General features: G+C 42.0%; 1 protein-coding gene across 5 annotated transcripts in view; it reads left to right on the plus strand.

Annotated features, from left to right (window-relative positions):
- The window catches only part of NYAP2 (neuronal tyrosine-phosphorylated phosphoinositide-3-kinase adaptor 2), a 141,876-nt gene that overhangs the window by 98,177 nt on the left and 30,002 nt on the right, over positions 1-13,697 (plus strand). For 3 of the 5 annotated variants that reach the window (XM_081861539.1, XM_081861542.1, XM_081861540.1), the window contains exons 5-6: positions 11,184-11,396; positions 11,933-11,974. In XM_081861539.1, coding sequence (XP_081717665.1) covers positions 11,184-11,396; positions 11,933-11,974 — 255 coding nt within the window. The remainder of the gene's footprint in view (positions 1-11,183; positions 11,397-11,932; positions 11,975-13,697) is intronic. The other 2 variants (XM_081861541.1, XM_081861543.1) reach the window with 1 other exon arrangement.

The following is a 13,697-nucleotide window of genomic DNA, read 5'->3' on the forward strand; positions in this document are numbered from 1 at the left end:
CTGTTTTGGAAAGGCTTCCTCATTGGGAGTCTGATTTTGTGTTTGGTTCTCTTTGATGAATTTAGGATCATCATAAAAAAAGACCAATCTGCCTTCATGCTGCAAGAGGACATAGAATCAGTGAAGGGAACCTAATTATGTAACAAATGTAATTTTGGGTTTCTTTTTATTTATTGTTGTTCAAGGCAGCTGCTGTTTGACACTGATGCACACAGACTTTTTTATTTTTCCTCTTTGTTTACTCAACTGCTCAAGCTTGAGTTGCAATTTATCCAACAGATTTCCAGAAGTTACAGTCTCAGCAAGGAATGACTGAAAAGACAACAAATGTCTGCAGTGTGCCAGTGTGAACATGTTGCACGGCTGATTGGCTTTGTTCTGTTCGTGAGAGCTACAAATAGAAGAGGGACACATTCGGGCCCATGGCAAACAATTTGTTTTTAGGAGGAACTAACTTAATAAGCATCCTAAGCAAATGGTATTAGCAACTAAAGCTTGGAAGTGTAAGGCACTTATTGATGTGGATTATAGGATACAGGTGATGTTCAGAAGGAGGGAGTTGTATCATTGATTTCCTCCCTTATTAAATCTTTCCTATGTTCCAGCACACACAAACACACCTGGGGGGGGGTGCAAACACTTTGTAGAAAGGACTGTAACTGAGTGACATAGCACATGGTTTGCACCCAGAAGGTCCCAAGTTCAGTCCCTGGCATCTGATCAAAAACAGATATTGGGAGCAAGATTCCTTCCAGAGAGTCTTCTAATTGGCAATACTCAGCTGGATCGACCAAACAATCTGCTTGGTATGAGACAGCTTCATGTTCTATCTCACCCAACCAGTTTGTTTCTTGGACACAGTGAGAATGAGAAGTTCCTGACCATCCACATTCAGCATCAGCTCAAGAACTGGGGCATGGGACGCTCTAGTCAATGTGTTGTTACTTGGAACCTTTTCTGGAATGGGTCCACTCCCTTGAAATCATCACCATTGCTTATTCAGTTGCCTTATCCCTTTAGTGTTGATATTGCAGTGTCCCGTGCACAGCGGAATGATGAGGAGTACGTGCACATACTCTATATTGCTTTATTTACACTTCAAAGCTGGTAGGTTACAGAAAAACATCTTGCCTCTGCCGGAGCAGAGAAAGCATCCTCTCTCCTCTAAAGCTCGGAGAGAACTGCTGAACAACAGTGAAAAACAGGAAACCAGTGTACGTCACATCCAGTCTCCCTTTCCCGTGGGAAAACCCAACAGCAACTGACTGTGGAATGTAAACACCTGTCTCGTGACAAGCACTTCGCTGCACAGTGAAAGAGAGCAGAAACCAACATTTAGATGCAGTTGATAGCAGTGTACAGAAGGTTAGAGAAGGTGATTGAATAGGCAGCAACATTGAAACAGGGTAAGGGGCTTGTCCTGTCTTGCTCTGGCTAGGCTCTGAGCTCTAGGGAAATGAAATACTATTGTGGCACTTCTTAATCAGGTAGCATAGTGGCGAATGAAGCATGGTCACTTAGGTCACGTTAATCAAGGTTAGGTTTCAATAGGTAATGTGAATGTAAACTTGAACAAAGCAAATGTCAAAGCCAGCAAGCCAAGACTCTGCTGGTTGAGGAGAATCATATAAACTAGGGGCAGAGCTGATCAGTACCATGGACAGATCACAGGCTGAAGCTGCTCATCTGTAGTAAGAGGAGTTGTTTCAGCAGGGAGCAAACACTTTCTGAGATCTTAGACAAGGCTCAGGCATGAGGCAAGTTACGGGTCAGGCTTAATGGAGTGCTCAGGCTCTGCTATGGGACACAGAGCTCTGCCATTGCTGAAGCAACAAACTGATCCCTATATAGCACTAGTAGCCCTAACTGCACGGGACGGTGCTGCTTCATTTAAAGGGGCCCAACTTGCTTCAGTTGTCTCCTATTGTAACTGTGTGGCTGAGCTCTGCTATCACTGGAATTTCTCCAATGGAGTCTTCCCAGTCCAAGGACAGCGGTGTCACACTGTGGGGCTGTAGGGGTAATAACCACACAGGCTTGTCCAGTGAAAGTGTTTCTGGGGCTGGAAACTCTTCCAAGGTTGGCTCTGCATTCCTTTCCCCTTCAAGTTCAGAGTCCTCAGCCTCTTCTCCTAAAGAATGGGAATCTGAGTCCAGGTTCATGACGGAAGGGCTGTTGCCTTATTCAGAAAAGTTTGGCTTTTACAATGAGGGGGTAACGAGGAGAGAGTCCTTTGAATGTGATGAGTTTGATAATGTAATCTGTTCCGGTCCAGAAGAATGCAGTAGATGGGATGAAAACTTATCCAGTTCCTGTTGCCAGTTCTGACCACATAAATTGGTTCATATATATGGCCTGAATCTATTATTTATTTATTTGTTGAATTTCTAGACTGCCCTTTCATCTGAGGATCAAAGGTTGGTTTACAGTATAATCTACAGAATTGTGTAATGAATTCTATGTACAAAAAGAGGTTTGAAACTTGTGTTTGTCTAGGATTAGCTACCTATCTCTCATGGGAAACCTCTTCTGATATGGAGGGGGCTTTTCGAAGTACAGTGGTACCTTGGTTCCTGAACAGCTTAGTTGATGAACAAATCAGCTTCCAAACTCTGCAAACCCGGAAGTAAGTGTTCCAGTTTGCGAACGTTTTATGGAAGCCGAACATCCGTTTCAGCTGTCGGCATCATTTCCGGGGCCAATCAGCCTATTAGAAGGTGTGCCTTGGTTTTCAAACGTTTTGGAAGTTGAATGGAATTCCAGAATGGGCTGAGTTTGAGAACCAAGGTACCACTGTAGTTTGTGAAAAGGCATGGCATTCATTGGTGGGAAGAAAGTCAACAGTTTCACTGGGCAGCAGGCATAGCCAAGCCTTTGGACAATCTTCAGGCTATGCTTTGAATCCCAACCTACTGTATATATTTCTACCGCCGTCAACATCAGGTTTCATTGACAGAGCATTTACCTTTTAAGATACAAATCTGTCACAGCAGTTGCGGAATACCTTTATACAAAATTGCAAGAGATGCATTGGGAAATGAGAGTTCAAGATTCAATTTCATGCCTATTGAATAACAGATTTATCTCTAAGAGTAATAATATTAATAAAAAAATAAATAGCCCTAAAATGTCTGGTCTTGGACAATAAGGTCCATAATACATTTTTTTGTTAGTTACAATAAATGTACTCATATATCTCTATACATTTCCTGAAGAAATTATATCCATTCATAGAACAGAGGTCTGTTCTCTCTGATTTCAAAATTGAATAATACTTTACATTTGTAGCTGCAGATTTTAATATGTAGCATTTTTAAAACTAGAATATGCATCTAAATGCTACAGAATAATGTATTTGATTTGCAGCTGGCATGCCAATCCCTGCCAATTTGCTAATGAATGCAGAGATTTTTCAATATTACAATCAAAGTACATTACATATGAAAGAGCTCCTATAGACGTTCCCTTACAATGGCCATTTAAAACGTATTGTGCACATATGTGCCAAGGCAATCCACCAGAGAGTTAAGTGCACTTACGTCCTTTGACTCAACTATTTTTTTTGGAGCGTGGCCCATATGATCTAAATAATGGTAAGATGGTGGCAGGAGCAGCGAGGGCAAGTGAAAAGATGGTGGTGGCAGCTGGCAGTGACTACAGGGTGGGAAATCAAAGGATCTATTCAAAGGTTGGTTCCCAGAATCAAATCAACTTGATTAGGACTCATTCAGGTCTTAGCTGAAGCTGTATGTGCAATGCATGTAGATTAGTGTGAAATGCAGGGTGCTAAATAGGAGCTTTTGGAATGGGTAAGAAACCACCGTATTTGCAGGGAGAAAGACCATGTCTCTATTGTAAAGGAAACCAAAGTGATGCTCCTTGATCCAGCCCAGTTGTATAAAATGAGTAAGTTGGGGCAGAATGGAGGTGTGCATTTAGATGTGCATCCCTTTAAAAGTAAAGGCATGTGGATGAACATCATCTGCATTCAGATGCATAGTCAGATGTGGGTGTCATCCATCTGAGCCGCCCAAGTAGTTCTCAAATATGGTTCCCAAGCAGAGTTCCACACTGAGAAACAAAAGAACATTTCTTTTTTGCTTTTGAAAACTGATCCTTAAGAAACTTGGGGCTGATTCTCATAAGTGTAGTGTGCATGGAAAAGTCATCGTATTGATGCATTTCTAAATAATAATAATAATTTGTAAACCAGCTTTCATTTAAAAGAATTGTAGTGCAAATAAACAAATGGCATATAACAACGTATAGCAATACATATCATGTCAGTAAAACATCTGTATCAGTTGCACTAACAATCAATGTCAGAAGCTAGTATTAATAGTCAGGAAATTGGGGTGCCATATTCTGAAGAGCGAAAAAGAGGGACACATCTGTTAACTTCTACTTTTAACTATGGGTCGCTATGACGACTCTACCCATGAAAAAGAGGATGTTTCAAAGCATGTTTTTAATGGTTGCTGGGTGTACCCAACATTTGGTGCTGAACTGATATCTGTGGGGCAATCTTTCCACAAAGCCTATATTACCTAAATAAATAAATAAATAAATAAATAAATAAATAAATAAATAAATAAATAAATAAATGATTTGATATATTTCAAGGTGCTACAGCCAGGACATCATGAATCATGATACTGACATAAAGGCCAGTATTTATCAGACTGCTTTATCATTCCAAAACCCATCAACAAGAAAATATGGTGATTTCCCAGGTACTGGGTAGTTGTATAAATCAGCTCCCAGGGGGACGACTCAGAAACCATTCAGTGAATGGGTTCAAAGCCATTCAGTATGCTAAATTTCACCATGGGTCAGTGTGACCTTGTTTTGCAGCGCTGCTCTAAAGTACCTTTCATATTAGTAATATAGTTTGGCAAAACTGGCTCTCATTATCTCTCTAAATAAATAAAAAAAATTGCTTTCTGCAAAGGTGATTTATGATTTATTTAGATTTATAGCAGACAGGGGCCAAAGATGAATGAATAATACATGCATTGTTATCTGATACATTTTGGATTACTTATAGAAGACTAGCTGAGATTTGCCCTCGTTTGCAGTTCCTTCGATTGCGCTTTTCCACCGCCTAAAAAGAGATCTTTACTGTTTGTCACTCAGCATTATAACAGCCAGGCTCCAGAATTAATATGTGCTTAGGAGGCGTGTGAGACTGACTAGGTAGAGTACATTCATTTCAATGAGAGAGTTTTTAGATTAAGCAATTCCGCAGCTTTGATTTATCAGCTTGCTTTTGTTTTAAGCTGTAGCTTATTAAATGGAATTCACAGTTTGTACAGAGCCTACATTCCCTCTCCCGCCAGACTCTGCCTCTCGCATTTAAAAGCCTAGTAACCAAGGAAGGATGCAACAGGTTGAGGTGCCTGAGGAATTCCTTCCCTATGAATTCCAGTGGGAAGTGATGTGACCTGCACATATCAGTTGGAATGTAACGGTACTTATTATTCAGATTTCGCATTTCTCCAAAATTTGTGACATAGTTTTTGGCTCAGAAAATGTACCCAATTTTTTTACGAAATACAAATTCAATTATAAAATACATTTCAAGATCTGCATATATAAAAAATACATATAAAATATGTATTTTGTGATGCAATACACCCTAAAATACACGTTGGTATCCAATGCTATGCAACAGGACTTCCATTCCCTCTTCTGCTCCTGCCCCTCAACCCACAAATTTGCTCCAGAGCTTATTTTGAGGGTGCTGGGGTGGGTGGCAGGGACAGTAGAGGAAGTTCCATTGCATGCATTGAAGTGCTTTGCACCAGCAGAGCTGCAATGGTGGAATATGCTCTGATGTGATATAATTTGCACTGCTCTGTTAGAATTCCAGCTCCATGACTGCAGTCATGGGATTGTTGTCTATCACATGATGATATATGTTTTGACTCCACAGAGTGGGAAGTGACAGAGACAGGATGTTTGTGTTACTGTGTTCCGTGAAGTGGGACTATTGTCCTTGTTCTTTCTCTTTGCTGTCTGATGCTAGAGAGAGAAGGAGCCATGTTGCAGTGCTCCATGTCTGTTTATATGTAAATAAAGTAGATTAGCCAAAATGCTGAGTTGCTGAGGTCTGTTACGCAAGCTGCGAAGACTCTGTGGGTCCCTAAGTGTGCCGGTGTCTGTTGGCATCAGTCGCTGAGATGTTCAGGCTGAAGAAAGCTTTTGAGGCTCCCGAATGATCGACCAGGAGGGAGAGAACATGCCAGTCGGGCATGTGTCTCTGCCAGGGTCCTGCTCCAGTGTAGGACGAGCTCCTGACATGCTCTAGTCGCTGCAGCTGAGCTGAAACTTTATTATTACTCACAAAACTTTATCTGTGCTGATATGTGTGGCAAGCACAGCCACAATTTGTTTGCAGAGGTGTGATGAATTGGACCACAGAAAAGAAGGCAACCTTTGCTTCAGATGTTGTGGGAGATTTCAGAGAGCGGGTACACCAAATTATCTTTTCATATTCATCAAAGAATATTAAATCCGGGGAAAAAGTTCACCACTGCACATCCAGACAATGGAAAGGTCTCCTGAAGGATGCTCTCTGAAAATGTAATTTCCCTTGGTTTATGTTTTTTTCCTCCTTCTTATAGGGTTTGGAAAATAGCAATGTTTTAAAAGTTGTGCTTTTGTGTTGCTGATAAATATCATCCAATAACAATGTTCTTTAGGCAAAGAATGGACTGTGTGAGATGGCAGACTGATCCAGACTGTTTCATTTCTTTTAGCTTTATTAGTTTTTAGATAACCACAAAAATGAAGCTTGCCATGTAAATATATTAACTGACCTGTCAACTGCAAACAGATTTTTGTGCACAAGAATGGTCTCAAGAATTGATTAACAGAATTGGTTAACACTACCGAGGATGTGTTTTCGACATGCAACATTTTACCCAAAGGGTTCTGATGGAGTATTGGAGAAGTGTTCTGGATAGCAAGCCAAATGGATTGTAATGGAAAGCAGAAATCACTGTCACCTGGATAAGGGCCAGTTTTGCATTGCCTCTTATTTTGCACAGATCTCACTCCCTTGCCCTCTTTCTATCCACATGCTATGCTGTTCCTTCTACTCTCTTCCATGCTGTCTCTTCCAATAGTTCCTGTTGAAAGCTGCCGTGGTGTAGTGGTTACAGTGTTGGCCAGGGACCTTGGGAAGTTCAGCTAGCTCTTGGAACACCCCAGCTAGCTCTCAGTTTCCAATCCTCAAGGGGCTTAGGTGATCAACCACGGAGTTCAGGAAGCATGAGTTCACGAGATAGTGGCTAGCAGGGGGGAAGCACTGCTGGGCCTACCGATCTGAAGATTTGTAGGATTAATCTCTTGAGGGGATACAATGTCTCCAAATGTCAAGTACCAATTGCAAAAACAAGCAGTTCATTGTTGTTTTGATTTTACCAATGAAAGTCAATGGGGGGAGTGAATATTTGGATTTGCAAATAGTTCTCCTATGCAGGGTTTAAGGCAGGGACACTTCAAAGCAAGGAAAGGCCCGGCCCAAAGCTCTGACTGTGAGGCTGCTATTATTATTATTTATTGCATTTATATCTTGCCTTTCCCAAAGGAGCCCAGGGCGGCAAGGTGGGGCCGCCTCACACATCCCCTGTTGACATTGTAAGCATGCATATTAGGAGCGAGTGAATCCTATTGATATCAGTGGAACTTGCATCTCTGTAAACATTGCTAGGATTGGACTGCAAATTTTCATTTGGAAGTGCATGGCAAGGCTTAGATATTCTGTACAATTACTGAGATCTAGCATGTGAAGTGTTTTGAGTGCTCTAAAATGTTGCACAAATGCTAAGTATTATTATCCTCATTGTCCCCTATTAAGCCTTTCATCTTCCTAGGCAACCACAGGGAGTTTGTTCTCCAGTCAACCCTGAAGCTCACTGACTTTGGGTCAGCCATTGTCCCTCCACCTGACCTTCCTCACAGGGTTGCTATGAGGATAAAACGGGGGGGGGGTGTATTTCCACCACAAGGAAAGGTGGGATACAAATAGAACTCATCCCAGAGTCCCCCTCTTCATCCTTTCCATCCATGTCATCGTTCAGCCCTCAAGCCTGGGAGGTTATCTTGCAATGTTGATACTACAACAGGATGCACCAGCGCAGAGCACGGAAACGCCGTTTACCTTCCCGCTATAAAGTGGTACCTATTTGTCTACTTGCACTTAGGGGTGCTTTCGAACTGCTAAGTGGGCAGGAGCTGGGACCGAAAGACGGGAGCTCACCCCGCCGCGGGGATTCGAACTACCAACCATACGATCGGCAAGTCCTAGGCACTGAGGTTTACCCATAGCGCCACCCGCGTCCCTCCCTGAAATTTCATGCATATCAGTTAATATCTTGACCCTGCTCCACTGAATTGAAATTTCAGCCTCCACGACATAGGAAAACAGCCAAGTAAACAGCTATTTTCATGGAGGAGGGTCAAGATATTAACTGAAATGCATGAAATTTCAGACATAGCTATATATTCCCTAGTAAGATAAGACCTTTGGAGCAGGCATTTTCAAAAAAATGTTTTTTATGAACCACCCTACCCTTTAGTCAGTTGTGGTTTCCCATAGTTTGTTGAGGATGCTGAGTGTTGTTAGGAGCTTAAGAAAGCCCTGTGCTTCTCATGGAGCTACAGTGTTCAGAGTTTCCTGGGGAGAGAGATTGGCTGTTAAACCACTGTGGTTATTGTAGCCTTATGAAAGGAATAGGATTCTCCAAGCAACTCTCAGGACCCTGAACAAACTGCAACTCCCAGGATTCTTTGGGGGAAGCTATGACCATTTAGAGTGGCATGGTACATCTTTCATTAGAGAAGGCAATGGCTCCGAGGACATGGACTGCCAGGGAATTCCTGCTTTTGGTGTAATATTTTTAATTGTGATTTTTATGAAAATAATGCAAAACAGTACCAAGAAAAAGATTTTAAAAAGGTCAAATCAGATAGGATCAGGATGAAGTACCCCGCAGAGGAAAAAAACGTATCAGGTATACCATAGATTACATAAATTAATCACAATATTTTTGTAGCAAAGTCAATAAGGAGTTGAAAAGGCATGCGGCTCAAAAATTACGTTTTCCATATGTTTGGTAAGGCTGAGGGAAGAGACTGGTACAATTGTTCATTACAGACATGTAAGACGAAGCCGCACCATACAGTGGTAAAAGAGCCCACAAGATAGATCAGTTGGTAAAGCATGAGAGTCTTAATCTCAGGACCGTGGGTTTGAGTCTTGCATTGGGCAAAAGATTCCTGTATTGCAGGGGGTTGGACTAGATGGCCCTCATGGTCTCTTCCAACTCTACTATTCTCTGGTTCTATATTTCTCTGTGGTTTATCCACATAATATCTAAGTAAGTCCAGTTTAGCTTTTCCAGCCAAAAATCTAATACGCCAAGTGATTCCCCCCCCCCCCCAAAGCACAATGTTCCACACATTTTGCCACTAAATAGAAATAGTGATATTGGCTAATGTTTTCCGGCCAACTGTTGTTGTTATTTGTTATGTTTTCATCTTTTAGAGATGCAGTTTTAGATTTTTAATTATTGTAAAGATATTTTTTCTGATGTTGCATAACTGCCATGGTTTCCTATGGGAGGACGGGTGAAACAGAAATGCATAATGTTTATGCAAATAGTGATATTTTAAGCTTAAAGGCAACTGGAGAAGGAGTAGAATTGGGTTGTTTATTTATATTAAGTGCTATAAATTGTTCATAAACCACTGAAAGCTCTCGAGCATTTACATAAAAATGCAACACTGGTGTTCAGTGAAATCTCAAAAAAACAACAACAACTAGATTGAAACCAGATTAAAACAGAACAAAACAGTTAGAGATGATGGGAACTGTAGTTCAACAACAGCTGAAGGTCACCACACTGATGACCCTTGACTAAGACCCAAGTATTCAGTGTTCTCGCATGGAAAGCTTTGAAAGGAATAATATTAAGCCAGGAGTGGCCAGCCTTTGGGGGCCACTGGGCACATCTAGAATTTTGAGGAAGTGTCATGGATGCCAATCAGAAAATGGCTGCTATGGGGGGTAGCTTGACGCAAAACGGCTTCTACACAAAAAGCACAAAAAGAGACAGGAGTACAAGACGCATACTGCTCAACTGTCCCAATCTGAGTGGGACACCCCGAAATTACAGAAGCCACCCCAGCTTCTGCTTGGATCCTGGAATGCCCTGTCTTTTACTCTGGTGTGAGTCAGAGCGCTGGACCAAAAGATGCTCATTTTTTGGTCTCATGCTCTTGCACGAGTCAGCTGGTTCTCACGAGAGCTTGGGACTGAAAAATGAGTGTCCCGATTTTGATTGGCGAGATGTTGGAGAGGCGAGATGTTGCATGCCCTCATCATCCCCCACCCCCATGGAAAAAAGGCACCTACATTATCCCCCACTGTCCACACTCACAGAGAAAAGCTCTTTTCACCTTTCCTCACTTTAGAATGCAAGGGAATCAAATCCTAGTGTGTCCAATCCTAGTGCATCCAATGTGGGCATGTCTAAAAGGGTGTGTTCAAGTGTAGGAGAGGCTGAACCAGTGCAAACAGGAAGTGAGCAGGAAGAGTAAACCGTCTCTCATGGAATGAGGATTTTGGGGAAGCTATATATGTACTTTTGCAGGCACCATAAGAGGTACTGGCAAGCACAATGATGCCCACAGGAACCCCATGGGCAACTCTTGCATTAAGCAGACAAGATTAGTCACAATCTGGCATGGTTAGGTAGCACTAGGCCCATTGGGTAAGCACACCCAAGCTGAATTGTGGCCATACTTTCAAGAAAAAGAAAACAGGAGTTCTCCCTATGGAATAAGCATCAGTAACAAAACACACAGAAGCTTTCCTGTGAAATGTATTTTATATTATCTAAGATTTCAGGAAATACATTTAATGCAACCTTCTGATCCTGCATGTAGCATTTCTGTCTGTATTCTGAATGTTCCCTGCTATTCTGATGCAAACTTCAATCACCACTATAATTTTAATAAAGTCCGTTTATCGTGGTCCTCTATTGATTAGGGCATGCATTTACAGTGGAGCTCAATTAGCTGATTACTAAACTGGGAAAAAAGAAAAAGCATTGGAGTATGGATGGAATCAATTTGCATGGTATAATGGATTGTGACCTTTCCCTCTTTTGCAGAACCATTAGATGAGCTGAAGATCAGGAGCCACAGCACTGAGCCACTACCAAAGCTGGAAAACAAAGAGAGAGGAGGTCACCATGGGGCATCTTCCTCCAGAGAGCCAATAAAAGCTCAGGAATGGGATGGCACACCAGGACCACCGCTTGTGTCTAGTAGACTCGGAAGGTCTTCTGTTAGTCCAACCATGCTGGCAGGAAATAATAGCTCAGGTAAGTGTGAGTACAGAAGAAAATAAATAAATATGTGAGGGCTGAGTTTCTAGATCAGGTGCAATGGGCTACCTAGCACAATATCTAGCTCTTTGGGAAGTACTAGTTAATGAGAGATTAATGACATGTAAGCCTTTTGAGCATTTTGTAGGAATGCAAAAGGGGTCCAGATGAGTGAACAGAGGATAAGAAGCCCTGCAAGGACTCTCCTTAAGTGGATATGATGCAAGAAGCCCTATTTCCTGCTGGGGATCATAGGACCTCTTGTTTTCTCCCATGCAAAATGAAGCCAGGCTTTTTTTTGGGGGGGGGGAGTTTGAGCTCTCGCCTTGGAGGTTTCGCATTGTCCTTATGCAAGAATCCAAGGTGGCATGCTATTAGCTTCATTGATCCAAGATCAGCAGCTTTCTGGCTTATCAGGACTCTCCTACATCAGGGCGTGAGAATGCGACAGTGGTTTGGTCCCGTAGAAAGAGAAGCAAAATAGGTAAGGCTATTCCTGCTGTGTTGAACAACTTCTTTTGTTTGTTATATAGTGCTACTCCTGTGCTGGTCCCAGAACACCAGAGACAAAATAGGTAAGGTGATGCATCTTGCTAAAGTGACTTCTACCTAAATTAGAAGACTGAAAGCTTACACACACTCACCAATGGAAACTGGTCCAGCAACAGGTAAGCGTGTTTCTTACATTGTGTATCAGTTCTATTGCTGAGTGTGTCTAAGCTTTCCTCCCAACCCACCACCGTTGTAGGCCCTCCTCACACAAGACTGTTGCAATGGCAGAATGCAAAGCAAAGGACTTCCTAATTTTGCACATTGCAAGTGTGCTGAAGTCAGTCAGTTACATTCCAGATAGGGTGGTCAGGTGTCACACTTTACAGAGGACTGTACTCTGAAGCAAGAATGGAAGAACAAAGGATGAGCCTTCAGGATCAGGCCAGTGGCCCATCTAGTCCACCATCCTGTCCTCACAGTGACCAACCAGATACCTATGGGAAACCTGCCCAGGAGATCTGAGCACAACTTCACTCTTGCTTCCTGCTCTTTCCAGCAGCTGGTATTCAGAATCATACTGGAGACAGAACATATCCATCAGGGTTAGCTAACCGTTGATAGCCTTACCCTCCAGGAATTTGTCTGGTCTGCTTTTAAAAATGAAGAACCACAAGAAGGGACAGTAGCAGCCTTGAAGTGCCCATCAACAGTTAGTCAGAAGCAGCTGGCTGGATGGGATAAAGCCAGCATGCTATTTTCTCTGCAGGTGGGTCACTGCTGCTGTCCCTTCTCATGGTTCTTTCTTTTTAAAACAGACCAGACAATTTCACACCACCCTCCCTGGCATCTTGCCCCCTTTCCCTCCCAGTAAACAACAGCAACCTAACTAGTTTAGCAGCTGGACCACCCCACCCTGCACTAATCTGCTTCAGCAGCTAGTACCAAGACAGCAGAATGAACAGGCACACAAGTCACCTGGTCACAGTCTTCCCCACAATGGCGAGATGTATTGCATTTCTATTTAACTTCTAAAACTTCTTTCTAACTTTGCACGTATACATATACACATAAATCAGTATATGCAATTATTGTTATTATTATATCAATGTCCTTCCTTGTCCTCTGCTTTGTTGGTGAATTTCCTCTTTGTTGGTGATGTGTAAGTGGACATGCTAAATCCAGCTAAGAGCGAAGCAGATTGCTTTCCATGTGGAAGCAATTTTAAATTCTAATCTCTGTGTTTTATAGTTCTGGCATATTCCAGCCCAGAGTAAAGTATACCTAACTCTGCGCTAGAATGTGTTATAATTATAAAACACAGAGATTAGAATTTAAAATTGCTTGCAGTCTTATCTGTTTCAGATACAGAGTGTGGTGCTGTTATCCAAAGAAAGGAAAATACAGTGAATGCATTTTGCAACACATGCCTCTAAAGTATGGAGAAGTGATCAAGAGAAAAGTAACATAGCTGTATTATCTACAGTTATCACAAACAGCTGGAGTTTTGAAACTCGTGCAGGCAAACTGATCTGTTAATGACTTGAGATGGTGAACAAAATGATATATGGTGGAATTTCTGTAGGCATTTAGACAGGGCATTATTTCTTCAAGATAATCCTGAATCAGCAGCACACCTGAAATGAGCATCCTTACTTTTGCAAATAAACCCACAGCACAGCTGATCATAGTGGGTTGGGATCAGTATTAAAATTGCCCCTTATTTAGCTAAACCCAGATGTCAAAAGCCAATCAAATCACAATATTTTGCAACACTTCCAGAAAACGTTTCTGCTTTATAACAATCTT

This window comes from Podarcis erhardii, assembly GCF_964252035.2.
Source record: "Podarcis erhardii genome assembly, chromosome: 5".
Classification (NCBI taxonomy): domain Eukaryota; kingdom Metazoa; phylum Chordata; class Lepidosauria; order Squamata; family Lacertidae; genus Podarcis; species Podarcis erhardii.